General features: G+C 45.3%; 1 protein-coding gene across 2 annotated transcripts in view; it reads left to right on the forward strand.

The window, feature by feature from the left end:
- The first annotated feature begins 11,310 nt into the window (after nucleotides 1-11,310).
- The window catches only part of MTR (5-methyltetrahydrofolate-homocysteine methyltransferase), a 56,279-nt gene continuing 52,273 nt past the window's right edge, over nucleotides 11,311-15,316 (forward strand). Inside the window, exon 1 of one of the 2 annotated variants that reach the window (XM_086627730.1) lies at nucleotides 11,311-11,347. In XM_086627730.1, the coding sequence (XP_086483856.1) occupies nucleotides 11,311-11,347 (37 nt within the window). The remainder of the gene's footprint in view (nucleotides 11,348-15,316) is intronic. The other variant, XM_086627741.1, reaches the window with a different exon arrangement.

Here is a 15,316-nt window from a genome sequence, read left to right on the forward strand (position 1 = left end):
AGAGAGGAAATCCGACCTCCCGTGAGATAAAAAAACTCAAAAAGCCTCAGTCAGAGTTTTAACAAACTCATTAGCAAACCTGATTATTTAAATGAAAATCAGATGCTCAGTAATGTCTGGTGGATGCCTGGGTGAGCACAATGAATATGTACGACAGACACAATGCTGTCGGACACTACATCCCTGAGGTCCTATCTACTGACATTGTGATTAAACCAAAGACATGGAATTTAACATTGTACAGCATGTTCAATAACAGTCTTGCTGTTATCTGTGCATCATCTAGGGACAACACTCCCTGACAGTCCTAACTTTTAGCTTTGTTATTTGCTAAGTGAAGGTGACAAAGCCTGATTTGCCACAGCGAGATGACAAGCAACCGTACTGTCCAGCAAACACTTCTGCCACTCACAAATAACAACTGTCATTGTCTGAAGTGACTTGTGGAACGAGGGGCTGAAATGTTAATGTTTTGATATGTAAATAATAATGTACAAGTATCATTATGTTCTTTAGCCATTGTGATATATTTCACTTTGCATATTCCAAATGCAAGGTCCTGCACATGGGTTGGGGCAATCCCAAGCACAAATAAAGGCTGGGCAGAGAATGGGTTGAGAGCAGCCCTGAGGAGAAGGAATTGGAGGTGCTGGTTGATGAGAAGCTCAACATGAGTTGGCAACGTGCATTTGCAGCCCAGAAAGCCAACCGTATCCTGGGCTGCATCCAAAGCAGCATGGCCAGCAGGTCAAGGGAGGTGATTCTTCCCATCTACTCTGCTCTTGTGAGATTTCACCTGCAGTAAGTATTTCATTCAGCTCTGGGGTCCCCAACACAAGAAGGACATGGAGCTGTTGGAGCAAGTCCAGAGGAGGGCCATGAAGATGATCAGAGAGCTGGAGCACCTCTCCTATGAAGACAGGCTGAGAGAGTTGGGGCTGTTCAGTGTGGAGAAGAGAAGGCTCCGGGGAGACCTTCTAGCAGCCTTCCAGTACTTAAAGGGGGACTACAAGAAAGCTGGAGAGGGACTTTTTACAAGGGCATGTAGTGATAGGACAAGGGGAAATGTCTTTAAACTGAAAGAGGGGAGATCTAGATAACACATAAGACAGAAATTCTTCCCTGTGAGGGTGATGAGGCACAGGAACAGGTGTGGATGCCCCATCCCCGGAAGTGTTCAAGGCCAGGTTGGATGAGGCTTTGAGCAACTTGATATAGTGGAAAGGTGTCCCTGCCCATGGTGGCGGGGGTGGGGGGTGTGGAACTAGATGATCTTTAAGGTCCTTTTCAACTCAAACCATTCTATGATTCTATGACTTTTTCCCATTTTTCATTTGGATATAGTTTCATATGCAATTGTAAGAAGCTGAAATTATGCTTGTGGCAAAAAAAAAAGTAAACTTTATTAAAAAAATAAACACATTTTTAAACACTTTTCATTCTTCTTAACAATCAATACGTTTATATCAGCCACCTAACCCTAAGAAGACTGGCCCCAATGCACTCCAAATTAAATATTTTGATGATGTGTGTGCAAAATGCTCCTTCCATCAAAAATTAGTAACTGCCTTTTTTCTATGGCATCCAATTATTATTACCCAGCTGGCCTGAATTGAATATAATTATAATTAACTAAGGTTTAGACCCTGCCTACAAAAGGCAAGCCATTTCCTCCTGGCTGTGGAAGATGCAACAGCATCCTTGGGGCTGCAGCCCAGGCTGGTGAGCAACATCTGGTGATCCTGACGTGATACATCCAAGTGACCCTGAGGACCCCGACTCCCTCGCGAGAGCCAAAAGAGCCAGAGCAAGAGTCCTTTGGTGAAGAACCTAAAGCCACAAGCCTCGATGTGATATTCATAGGAGGGAAGCGTGCTGGAGTTGGAATGAATGGACTGGGTCTCTGCTCATTGCAAAGCCTTCTTGAAAACACCTTTGAAAACAAAAAACTGTAAAACAAAAAGGGGGAATTGTGGCATCCAATTATTATTACCCAGCTGGCTTGAATTGAATATAATTAACTAATTAACTAAGGTACAGACCCTGCCTACAAAAGGCAGGCCACTTCCTCCTGGCTGTGGAAGATGCAACAGCATCCTTGGAGCTGCAGTCCAGGCTGGTGAGCAACATTTTTCATTTGGTTTCACCAAGAAAAACTAAAACCATTCATTTACAACTGACCCCAGCTGACTGCCCTGCCACTCTCCCTCTTCTGGGAGCTTGGGCAGATTTTTCGTTAAGACTCATTGTTTCTTCAAGCTATACCAAGAACCCAGATGGCGCAGTTGGCCTTACTTGCAGAGGACAATTGACTGGAATAGCTATAGAGGTATAAATATTCTGCCAAAGTCCTTTTGGAATAGCTCCTTATGGCAACACCTAGATCAGAGTCATTACTCCTTTTTACAGTGGTGGCATTTAATTGAAGTGTTACTCTGCAGACAGGATTGCCTTTAGCAGAGGCCACTCGTTTGCCTTTTCTGAGGAGGCATCTCCCTTCCTGCAAGTGTTACTGTCTCTTCTAGGACTACTTTCCATTCTAACGCAGTTACCAACCTCTTTCTGCAACTGTCCTTTTCCCACGTCTAACAGCCTTTCTTTAGAGCTTAAATGTTTCTGACCAGAAATGTTAACTTAAATCTAGTTTAACGATCTCAAGGCTCCCTTGAATTGGATTTAGAAGGCAGACACTTTATTTCTACTTGGTCAGAATGCAGTTAGTCTTGATTTGTAGTAAGTCAATAAATAAAGTATTAGTCCCTTTTTATTTAGTATCTTTAGCTTTACCTGCTACTCCCAGAGTACTTATTAGACCCTTGGATAGACAAGAATGATAGTATGCCTCTCCAGCCACCAGCTGTATATGGAAAGACATTTGCATACCACATGCAAAATGAAGATACAAACCACAGATTATCCCACCAGCACTTTCTGGTATCAAAATCCAGGTGCTTGCAGTGAGTTTAGCTCTATACAGCAAAGAGGTGAGAGGAGAGTTAAGCCTGATTAACCTACCTCCAAGCTTGTACCCTCTTCATACCCTCCTGGTGGCTTTGCCAGTTCCCAATGTACCTGCCCTGCATAAGTGTAGAAGTGCAAATAAGAGGGAAGAAAAGGGGAGGGTAATATAGAATATTTTCATGTGCCAGAATATACAGGGAAACTCAGATCTACTTTCTCTTGCAGCCCTCTAGCAGTACCTACAAGCTCGTCATTGCCAGAGACTCTATTACGTGAGAGGCTGTACAGTGTATAAAGACTGCTCCTGATCTAAGGAACAGTTGGGAAATGTACATGGAAAATGCTAATGGGATGTAGCAATGTCAATAGACACTTCTGAGGACTTGTCAGCAGATCTTAGATTGCTTAATACGTTTTAGGCTTTACAAGTGTTAAGGCCCAAAAGTCTTTTGGTTTGACAAGACAAAAAGAGATGTCAAGAGAAAAAAAAATAATTCAAAACTAACTATTGTAGACCACAGGCTACAGAAGAAACTTTTCACTTCTATGTTGAAAACTATCCAAAGAATAAGACCCGACTGGTGTAAGTAACCACAGGGTGGAAATATCAGGCTTTTAGGGTGACAAAGCACACTTTGGGCATGTTTGTTTTAGCGTAAATTTATATTACTGATAACTAAAGAAGAGCTCTGCCCTAGAGCAGTGTTCCCTGTCAGTGTCTCTTGCTCATGCTGTCACTACTGCTTGCAGATGCAAGAGGCTGCTTCTTCCTCACAATTTAATTTCTGAAGCTTGGGCAAGATTTAGAACCAACACCACCTGTGAGTATTTCTTCATATCTTAAGATACACAAGATTTTCAGCATTAAGGTCCTTTTCTGTCTGGTAAGTTTATATCGTTATACCACTTGCATATTTCTTTCATTTAATATTTTGATTTGAAAACAATTTTCTTTATTCACAGTTAATATTTCCAGCAAAAGCAGTTCTCTAGAAGGGTTCATATTTTTTTCATGCATAAGAGAACTAAAGCTAAATCATGGAGAACCCAAACCGAACTTTTGAGTTTAACAATTAAAATGTATTTCATCAAGTATTCAAAAGTTATGCCAGATATCTGTCCTAGTCAGGTATTGCAGCTTGAACTTCCAGATTTAGTTCACAATCTACTCAGGTTACTGTCTAACACATCTGTTAAATTTTGTGAGATAGAATCTTAGAATCATAGAATCATTTAGGTTGGAAAAGACCTTTAAGCTCATGGACTCCAACTGTTAACCTAGCACCGCCAAGTCCATTACTAAACCATGTCCCTAAGTACCATACCTACACGTCTTTTCAATACCTCCAGGGCTGATGACTCAACCACCTCCTTGGGCAGCCTGTTCCAATGTTTGATAACTCTTTTGATGAAGTAATTTCTCCTAATATCCAATCTAAACCTCCCCAGGTGCAACGAAGCCATTTCCTCTTGTCCTGTGGCTTCTTACTTGGGAGAAGAGACTGACTCCCCCCTTGCCACAACCTTCTTTCAGGCAGTTATAGAGAGCAATAAGGTCTGCCCTCAGCCTCCTTTTCTCCAGGCTAAACAATCCCAGTTCCCTCAGCTGCTCCTCGTAAGAGGTGCTCTCCAGATCTTTCACCAGCTTCATTGCCCTTCTTTGGACACGCTCCACCACCTCAAGGTCTTTCTTGTAGTGAGGGACCCAAAACTGAACACAGTATTTGAGGTGCAGCCTCACCAGTGCCAAGTACATGGAGACGATCACTTCCCTAGTCCTGCTGGCCACACTATTTCTGATACAAGCCAGGATACTGTTGGGCTTCTTGGCCACCTGGGCACACTGCTGGCTCATGTTCAGCCGGCTGTCGACCAACACCCCCCAGTTTCTTTTCCATTGGGCAGCTTTCCAGCCGCTCTTCCTCAAGCCTGTAGCATGCACGGGGTTGTTGTGACATGACTGCAGGACCCGGCACTCAGCCTTGTTGAACCTCATACAATTGGCCTCGGCCCATCAATCCATCCTGTCCAGATCCCTCTGTAGAGCCTTCCTACCCTCAAGCAGATCAATACTCCTGCCCAACTTGGTGTTGTCCACAGACTTACTGAGGGTGCACTTGATCCCCCCATCCAGATCTTTGATAAAGATATTAAACAGCACTGGCCCCAATACCGAGTCCAGGGGAACACCACTTGTGACTGGCTGACAACTAGATAAGTTCATGAAGACTGCTCCTATTTATCATAGTACCTACTTACTGGAATTTCTGGAACTGAATACTTAAACTTGTTTTCTACCTCATGTCTAGGACTCAAATCTCTGCCTTCTGTCTCCTTGCTCCTCACCTCATCACCTTCCTACTCCCTTCTCTCTTTCTGCTCTTCTACCTAGAATGAATGGAACACATGAGAGGGGATAGCATTACTCAAACCACTCTGGAGAAAGAGGAGGTTGTGACTGCCTGTAGAAAGGGTAGAGAAAATCCCACTGCTATGTCTGTGATCATAAGCAGTTTTCACAAAGGGTTCAAATCTAGTGGGTTAGACTTTAAAATAAATTGAATGAACCATGTAGTTTCAAAGTCCTTTAAAGGAAAGAGAATTGCCTATAAAACATGCTTTCCTAACAGATAGTTGATAACATACAGGATTGTTTGTATGTGTAAGTCCGAGAAAGCCAAGTAGGGCGCTGGTCTTTCAAGATATTTTATACAGAAGGAATCTTAAAAGATTTGCTGTTCAATGAAAGAAAGCTATGTTAATAAAGGCTGTTCATTCCCTGGAATGGAGTCATGGCTGAGAGCCAGGAGCACTGCTGGAAGCTCTCCAATGCCACTGACACATCATATGACCTGCACATGTCCCTTTTCTCTGCCCTGTTGTGCCACGTCTGCACTACCAGGATGCAGATGGCTGCATTACTTGGCTATGTCTGTACTTCTCATCTTGTCCACCTTTCTGTGTTGGCCAAACCTTTATACAATCTTCCTTATTAGATGCATTTTCATAGATTTCAATCTGTGTTGAACACAAACTGCTGTGCTTGCCAGGAGGAGTGTGATCCCATTTATAGTGCACAGGCAGCAAAATTATGCCTAGGGCTTGTGCTCTGATAGTTCCCCTCAACAGCTTATGTATCTCTGAGCTAGTCTATCTACTGGTAAGGCCCTAAGAACACCAGCAGGCTCCAATGGCCCTCAACAGCTACATATTGGGCCTCTACCCATTAGCCATGGAGACGCATTTAACTTAGGTCTTCATCCTCACTCCTTGCTTGAGCTACGCTGTATGTATACTATGTCTTGCCTGGTCTATGAGACTTTCCGGCTTGACCTTGGCCCTTTCTCATGGCTACAGATTGCCTAGTGATCACTAGACCACGGGCTGAACCTGGGAGCATCACTGGAGCTGCTCTTCTTATTTGGGTACTGCAGGACTGCCTCCTTGCCTGTGAGGTTACTGCTCCTGCCTGCCTTGCAGTCACCCTCATGTCTACACTGTCACCAAGACCTTCCAGTTCTCTTTCACAGGGTAAGCCCTGCAGCGTCGACTGATATTTGAGGCACTGTCTGTTGAATGGAGAACTTCATAAATGGCTTGCTCTAGTGCCTCATCTTGCGGATGTCAGGCAACATGGGCAAGAAGCTCTGCCATCAAGTAAGAGAATAGGAGGTACCTTCAGAAACCTGTTTCCATAACCCGTCTGGACTGATCCAGTGTAGATGTCATCCTGCCCTAGTGCACCTCAGACTTCACCAGGCCATGCTAACAGGGAGAAGGAAGCTGAGAATCTCATGCACATCCATGGCAAAAAGCTTTCTAGCTCTCTGAGCTCAATGTTGAGCAGGTTTGCCTTGGTGCACACATTTAGCTGCATGTGACCTGGCCCTTTTTCCCCATTTCCCATGCGGTCACAGGGCAGCAGGCAAGCCTGCAGTGGTTCTTCCTCTCTCTTCTATGGATTTGATGTGGATGCCTGAAAAGTCCATAGTGAAGGTTTTAAAAATTCTGCAAAATTTCATAACCATATGAAGCCTGTAACAAACCGAAAGCAGTTGACGTGGTTTGCCTTGCGCAGCAGTACGGATAAGCTGTGAGACTGCACCCCCTATTGAATTCTCAGTCCTCTTCATACCTCTGCCTCAGCCCTCCTAGGCGCTTAGACACTTTGTGAATCAACACAGATTCTCTAAAGAGATGTGAAAGGTTATATTCAGTTCACTTTAGTGTGTTTGTTTTCACTGTGATGAGACTTTGGGCTTTTTTTAAAGTAGTGAAGTCCAAAATCTGTTCCACGGTAAGTAGAATAAATCTGTTGGTATTCCTCTAAGCTGCATACATTTAATAGGTTATTTTGGCATTTGGAGAGTGTGTAGAATTGATTTTGAAACAACCACCTTTCTTTTGGTTTCTGGCCATATTTTAGTACTGGAATAGAAATGTTATCATAATTTGACTTCGATGGAACAAATAATTTGTGTTTGGATCACAAAAAATCACCCTCTAAGTTGTGGGGCTAGAAAATTAATTATTAAATAGAAATTGTAATTCTTAAGCACAGAGGAAATTCTGAAAATAAAAAACAAGCAGCATAACAGTAATCTGAAACAGGGCAAGAATCCAGCTGCAGCAAAATAGCACAAGTGATAAGTAACCTTACAGAACAGAGTGCCAAGAGGTGTGCTCTGAAATCAGATTAATCTGTTTTCTCTTTCCGATTTCTGCATGGTGCTGTGAATGTTTTGCTCAGATATAATTCTCTGAAATACAACTGTTCTTTAGTAACATGAATAATCCCACTGTTCATGTTCAAATAAGGATTACTTATGTGAAGAGTCCATAGGGAACTGCATCCTCAAGAACAAAGGCAGGTAATATGGGAATGAAAGGAACATTTTTGTAATGAATATTATGGAGGCATCTAAAACACACACTCAAAAGCTAAAAGAGCACACTAAAATCCCGCATTTGATCTTGCAAACGCATAAAATGAGTACACCATTTGAATACATGGGTGTGCAAATAGAGTAACAAACTAGTGAATCAGATCCTTGGCACTGCGAAAAAACCCTGAAAATACGAAGGTGGCTTTGTTTGCTTCAAACGCTACCTGGTTTTAAAAGATTTGTGAGATTTTAGCTCTGTGTGGGGAAAACAGTAATTTGAAAATACCTTCAAATATACTTGAAATACCAGAACTAGATCTGACTTAAAGTTGGCTTTTTTTATTTTGCTAAATATATTGATTTGAATTTATAGTTTAATCCTGTAGCAATCAGGAAGATGTTAGCTTCACTGAAGTGTCAGTTATAACCACCTTCAGAAATCAGGATTCTCAGTATGATGATAGATGTTTGCATGAATGATACTATGTCTGCAACAGCTGTTTAAATAGGACTCATTCCCATCAGTGTTGACAGGTTTCTCAGGCATAGGGATGATGGCACCTTTGTGTTCTCCCTCCCTTCACTCCATTGCTCCAGCAACTCTAAACTGCTTCTGGTGCTATTCTAAATGTACAAAAGGCAACAGCATTTAGACAGTCTAATTTAGGAAAATAAGAACAACACTCTGTAAGACAAAGAAAAAGCACTTTTCAAGCTTAAGGGCATGCTCACAGAAAACCTGTTTACAGGTTTCCTGCAAACACACCATATATTAGAACTTCTTAAAGAAATAGTTGAAAAATCCTGGAAACTGCAGATGTGCGGCAGCCTCGGGATAGGGTCATGCACCAGGACTCTTAGCACTAAGCAGTATCGTAATCTTTGAAACTAAACCAAGAAAAGGGACCTGAGATCCTCTAACATTGCAAAACATTTTAAGGCTGAAGTTCTGTGCTGATACTGCTTTGTTGGATGATCTGGTTTGATAATTGCTACCCTTAACCACTCAGTCCTCTTCCCTTCACCCTCTGGAGTGTATCCTGTCTTGGTTGAGCTCATTCCGTTGTCTGTACAACCCCAGTTCCTCATGCAGATTAAACACAGTCTGAGGCTGGGTGGCTGCTGCTCCTACATCAACTCTGGAGACCGTTCAGATGCAGATGAATTGAATCAGAGACCTGTTCCCACTGAAAATTGACCTTTAAGGAAAAACTGTGTTCTAGGGCTAGCACCCACACACGGAAAAGCTTGGAAATACAAGGATGGCGCAGGGTGGAATTTGGGACTGACTTTTCATGGCACTGCACATTCAAACTGGCCCAAACTAGTTGTGAAACTGCAGAGTAAGTGGGATATGTGAAATGATCCTTTTCAAAAGCACCTTCAAATTTTCAGCTTTTTTTTTTTCCCACTGACCTACTTTGCAGCACAGTTACACAAACAACTGCATCAGCACACGCAAGGACGTGCTGAGCTGTGGTACAAAGATCTGTTGCCACAAAGCAACTGTGGAGACAGTGAGCTTTTTAACCTGAATTGCTGCCAGAGAAAATTTTTAGTGTGTTATGTGGTGTGACAAAAACATTGGAGGCTGTAGAAAGTCAAGCAAGGGAATACACACCCTAAAATCTCTTAATGAATGGTTCCCAAAGCATTGCCCTTCTCTACAACATATGTAAATTCTGTGTAAAAGTGATAAAATTAACAAGTCTCCAGGATTACCTGAGTTTTACTTCTGTTTAATGTATTCCACTTCTGTTAGGCTTTTAGAGTTTATGGGTTTCCAGATCATTGTATCTTACACTGGAATTTTGGGACACATTTTGTAGTGGGATCTTGGGCTGACCCCTGCACTGGTTTTCCAAGAGGCAAGGTCCACTCTCCAGTGCTGTCTCCTGGCATTCAAAACCGGAGTACGGCCTCTACAACTGAAGTTGGACTACTCTCTAGTTGATTCGTAAGCTGCCTGTATTTCCTCTGACGCTGAATTAGACATATCTATTAATTAAACATAAAGCTACATTTTTTTAATATGTGCATCACTACTAACCAAAATGACAGTTGATTATAAAAGCTCCTAGATTGCATGGGACTCAAAGGTTTGTAACCAACTGTTTTTGTGTCTCAGAAGAAAATTCTAGAGTAAACATTTAGCCTCCAGTAACCATCTACACTAACGGTTTTCAAATCATTTTGAGTCCCCTAAAGATTTTCCAGGGAAAATGCAGAAGGCATCATTAAGTACAGTACATGTAGCAACCCATACTCTTAGCTGATAAAAGGCTTTACTGTTGCCGTGGAGAGCTGAGGCCCTGGCACCTGAAGGAGGGAAGCAAACTCAGTTCATTCCTGTTAACACAGAACCAGTGGCCTCTGCGTCCTCACCTGCAGTGTTTGCTTTGCTGGCTTAAGTTCTTGAACCAGCCGAGGAAAATATGGAAGCCTGGTCAATAATCTGTTTTACAGACTTCCTTTTTATTTTTGTATTTCGAACACCGAACTAGTTTAAATGACAATGCTGTCCATGTTTATTAATGGTACTCGAACTACCAACACTTTAACAGAGTTCAGACGTTATCCTCCTGAGCTATCCTGACTCTTGGTGAGTATCTGCTGCACGCGGCGCGACGCTCGGGAGGCTGCTCCGCAGCTGCCACAGGCAGCTACTTCTCTTTTAAAACGTGAGTCTTTTGGTTGAAAGGACATATCCTCATGGACTAAGCAAAAAAAGTGAAACTCGTGTCAAAATAAGACACATTTTGTTCGACTGTAAAGCGAACCGTGCATTAATTTGCTCGATTCCTTTAGCATAAACTTGTTTCCAGGTTTACACGCCATGAAAGCGCATCCATGCACCACTAGCAAGTCCGATTTCCTGTTTATGTGAGGAGTGTTCGTGTTTGTTCCCTCTCAACACTAAGCTCGTCTTTAATTGCAATACAAGTGGTGTTGGCATTTGACAGACGGACTTTCTCCCCCCGTTTACCCACACGGAGGGGACAACCCATTCTGCTCAGCCCTGCCTGGCGGCCGAGTATCGCCCAGTAACTCCAGAGGCACCCAAAGCTACCAGCATCTTACGACAGGACGGTCGGAAGACGGAGCTTTGCCTTCCCCATCCAGCCGTCCGTTTAAGAGCTGCCATCCTCAGGCCGCAAGAGGAAAGCGAACCAGTGGGTTTTCAGCCCGCGACCGCGGCTCCCGATCCGCTTCCAGCAGCTTCAGCGAGTGCTGCCGCGCTCCGGGACACAGGGCTCCCGGCCAGCGGCCGGTCACGCCGAGCAGGGACCAGCCCGAGCGCTGCCCGCCGCCGGGGACCCCGCGCGGGAGAGGCGCGCGCTCTGGGCGGAGCTCGCGCGTCACGGGGTGACGCGGCAGCCCCGCCGCTCGCGCTCGCCGCACGGTTTGCGCGCGGGCCCCGTTAGCCCCCCTCGCCGCGCAGCGGCGGTGACGTGTCGGCAGCATGGCGCCCACGGGACAGGCGGGCGCCGACCCGCTGGGTAACGGGCGGGAGCGCTGAGGGCGGGGGCGGAGGGGTCGTGTGTGCGCGCGCACGCTCCGAGTGTGCGGGGGGAGATGGCGGCCCCCCTCCCCCGGCCGCCGCCGCTGCCGTAGAGGCGAGGCGGGGGCCGCGGCTCGCCACGTGCCGCTGTTGTGGCAGCGGGCCGGGGCGGAGCCTTCCTGACCACGGGAAGCTTCCCATCTCTCGGGAGTGGTGGGGGTACCGAGTGGCGTGTGAGGGAGCGGTGGGGGCTGCGGTCCTGCTCCAGCAGCCGGCAAGCCCGCCTTCCGCTCGGCTTCTGCTGTTTGCCCGCTCTCCCGCCCCTCCGTACCGGTGCAGTCGCCCCCCCCGGGGCGGTGCCGTCGGGGGGGGTCAGTGTTCCGCAGCGTTTCACGGGTGTAAGAGCTGCGTTTAAACCGGCCGCGCCGACCCCGACGTGCAGAGTTGATGGCGGTGGTGGGTACGGGCGCGTTTTGCAGGAGCCTCCGGGTGCTCCGCTGCTGAGCTGGTCCCGCGCAGTAGGCTTCGCTCTGCCGAGAAGGGTCCGGGGGGGCCGGAACACCCGGACCGCGCTGTCGGATGCGGTTCAGCTGGGCAAGTGAAAAGCCAGCTGCGTGAGAGGCTGCAGGCTGATGGTAGGGACGAGGTGTGCTCCACCTGCTCGGGGGCTCCGAGCCAGAAGTGCCGTTTCGCAGGTTAAACAGGAGTCGTTGGAAGGGAAGAGGAAGTAAAACTGGCTACTGATTGGCGTTGTTAGTATTTTAAAAAGGACAGTTTTGTCAGCGGCTGCTTTTGGTGTTGCTGCTGTGTGCAGAGATCCCAGACGCTTCCCCTTCTAGTATTACCGAGGGAATGTCTACTGCTGAGCCTGTGCTTCAGCCTAGGCTTGTGTCCCCTGGCTTGTTAGACAGGCCTGTAGTCCTCCTCACTGCAGAACACTGTGTGGCTCCGACTCCATAATCACCTTCTGCGGTCTGAGATTTTTCCAGGTTCCTCTGGGAAAGATGGTGTTGACCTGCAGTACCTTTTCTCCAGTGCCCTTTGGGGTCAAGCCATCGCCGACTGCCCTGCTGCTGCAGAACCGAATGGGTTTGGCTGAAATGGGAGACATGGGAGGGTGTTTCAGCAGCAGCTCGAGAAGTGGTGGCAGTTGGAGAAAAGTCCTCCTTAGACAAAAACAAAAATTGTGTGCCAGCGGTGTTTGTGGAGTGCCACTGAACATGCAGAAGGCAGATGATGGTGTGTACGTCTGGCAGTGGTACGAAGAACCTGCGTTGGGGAGCAGGCCATTGGGAAGCTGAGCGAAGTGTTTCTCCATTAGCCTTTCAGCAGCAGGGCATGCTACAAAGCGCGACCATGCTGGTCAGGAGGCCAGTTTGTTTCCCTGTGGTTCCTGCCTGTAACGAGTATCTGATAATCTGTTGTGAACAGTTTAATGTCAGGAGATGGAGAGTTGTGGCTGTAACACAGGAAGCTTTCTGAGCCTGCGATTATCGTGTTTAGCTAGAGACGGCGGACACAACTAACAGGCCTCCTCTGTTATTCTGGGACTTCAGTGACTTTTGTGGCTGTCGTTTGCCTTTCAAGCTAACTTTGTGAACACATCGGCTACACGAATGTCTGTCTGTTATGGAAGACCTGAATGATTCTTAAGACAAGTGCTGACATGGAAGATGTCAGCAAGGTGCACATAGGTATCCAAGGTGAAGTGGTAAGATCCAGTGCTTCTTTCATTGGACACGCAGGGTAGCAAATAACTTAGCAATAGGGTGCTGCTGCCCACTGTTGTAGAGGACCTGTCTGCCATCTGTTACTGCAGTTCATGAAACTCTTAATGTTGCCAGAGGGCATCCAGTTGAAGAAGATTTAATTAATTAAACAGGAAGTAGTGCTAAGGTTGTTGCGAGCTGTCAGTGGCAGGCTGATCGCAGGAGCATCGTTTCTACTTACTGTTGTTGTAATTCCTGTGTGCTGCACAATCAGTTTTTGAATGATGGAGAAACGTGCTGGGAGCTGGTGCAGGGTAATGCTGGTTTGCTGAATTAGGATGTGCAATGTGGAGTGGCCCTGTTGCTGGTTAGGACAGGACCTGGTCAACCTGGGAAATGGGGGGTACGGTAGGTGCCTGGTAGTTCTTCAATTCATGTTCTTTCACATTAACATGACGAAAATACTATAGTACTGTCACAGCTCAGTTGATCCTTTATTAAAAGCTTTGGAAGCAACTTGTAATTTTTTATTCCTTCCCAAGTATTTGTATGCCAGACTATTTCATACCAAGAATAAATTTTTAATAAAGTGCATAAATAATAAAAAAACACTTTTTGAGAATCATTGCAGGCATCAGAAAAATGTGTTTTTAACCAAATTGCAAGCTTCAGAGTCCTGTATCTTGTGGAGTACATGTGTTTATCCCTTCAATTCTGCATATATGGCCTGTATGTGGGATAGGTTGGGATAAGAAGGTGAAGGAATATCGTCTTGCCTTATCCCCTGAGCTCTTTAGTTGCTGCGTTGTGAAAATGTTAGATTACAGTTGGGCAAAGTTTATAATTGTTAGCGGCAGAATGACTGTAGAGGTGAACAGCTGTACCAGAAGGACGCCTTGTGTGCTATGCATGCTTACTTGTAAACATCTACATGGGGTAAAAGCTGTTGTAGTTGATTTAATTTCTCCTTTCCAGACCCATCATTCCCTTGTTCAAGTGATTTCAAGCCAGAGTGTTTACCTTGGAAAAGTGAAGTAGGATATTAGGATTTTTTATTCTGCATTCTGTATCCATTTGGCTTTTAAGCCAGTGCTGTTGGGTCACTTTTGTTCTGTCTTGGTGTGGTCTGCTAAACTAGTTCCAGCCCTAGAACACTCAGTGGTGAGGTGCTTTATTTTTTAAGTTTCAGTAGAGTGTGAAATCAAGATAATTGGTCCTGGGACTTGTTACCTCTGCTGGTTTGCTGCTATTTCTGTTATAGCTATAGAGGCAGTTTTTCTTTGGACAGTTCTGAATGGAAGGAGGGAATCTGCTTCCCAAAGCTCACCAGTGATCGTTATAACATAAATTTTTCATCAACTTCTGTCTGAGCAGAGGTGGGAGCAGGGTTTGTAAACAAAAAAAAGAAAAAAAAAAATAGGCTGAGCTGATTTTTGCCTGCTAAGGAATTTCTCCAAGCATTTTTTTCATTTATTCTATAACAAACTCTTGTGCCCCATCTGTACTGGAGAGAAAATTAGTCAGTTGAATGCTGAATTAAGGTGAGGGTGCTTGTTTAGCAGAGCTGACTCCTGGCCTCCTCCTTGCTTTTCTCCCAAGGACAGAGTTCACTTTCTAGCATGCCTTTATGAATTGATCCTCTCTGATTTCTTGAGTCTTTTTGGACCTGTCTGGGGACTTTGTTTCCAACTTGAAAATTGTATCATCAATGTGCCAGAGCTCGGCTTCAAGTAGTGCAAGCTCCTAATGGAAGAAGAATCAAGTGTTATCCATACCAAGGACAGGTAAATTGGGTTTTGGTGGGCTTGGAGCTGTGCCATCCATTTGTGAAATGTATAGCCTGTGTACCTCTGGCGCTGACAGCCACCTTCATGATTCTCACCGTATTTCCTGCAGCTGTTTTGAGATGCGGCTGAAGAACCACAGCTTTTGAAAGCTTCTTTAGAATAAGGCTCTCTGCAGAGCTGTGCGCAGGTATTAGACAGAAATCTGTGCTCCTATGAGGAGAAAACCATACACTGAAGCGGCATCTGTTCAGCAAGGCAAGCTGTAGAGAAAGCAAAACAGACCACACAAGGTGCAGCACTTAAAAGCAAACAGATAACTGTAAATCTTTGTTTCCTTCTCAGTGTGTATGAGAAGATAGTTGGGAAGCACATAAGTAAAAGGAACAGAAGATTATAGAAAGGAGGACTAGTTCTGGGAGGGCTCTGATGGCCCGGCTCAGCTTTTTGGGCTGCAGTGCTCTCGATGTGAGG

The sequence above is a fragment of the Tauraco erythrolophus genome, chromosome 2 (assembly GCF_009769465.1).
Source record: "Tauraco erythrolophus isolate bTauEry1 chromosome 2, bTauEry1.pri, whole genome shotgun sequence".
NCBI lineage: Eukaryota > Metazoa > Chordata > Aves > Musophagiformes > Musophagidae > Tauraco > Tauraco erythrolophus.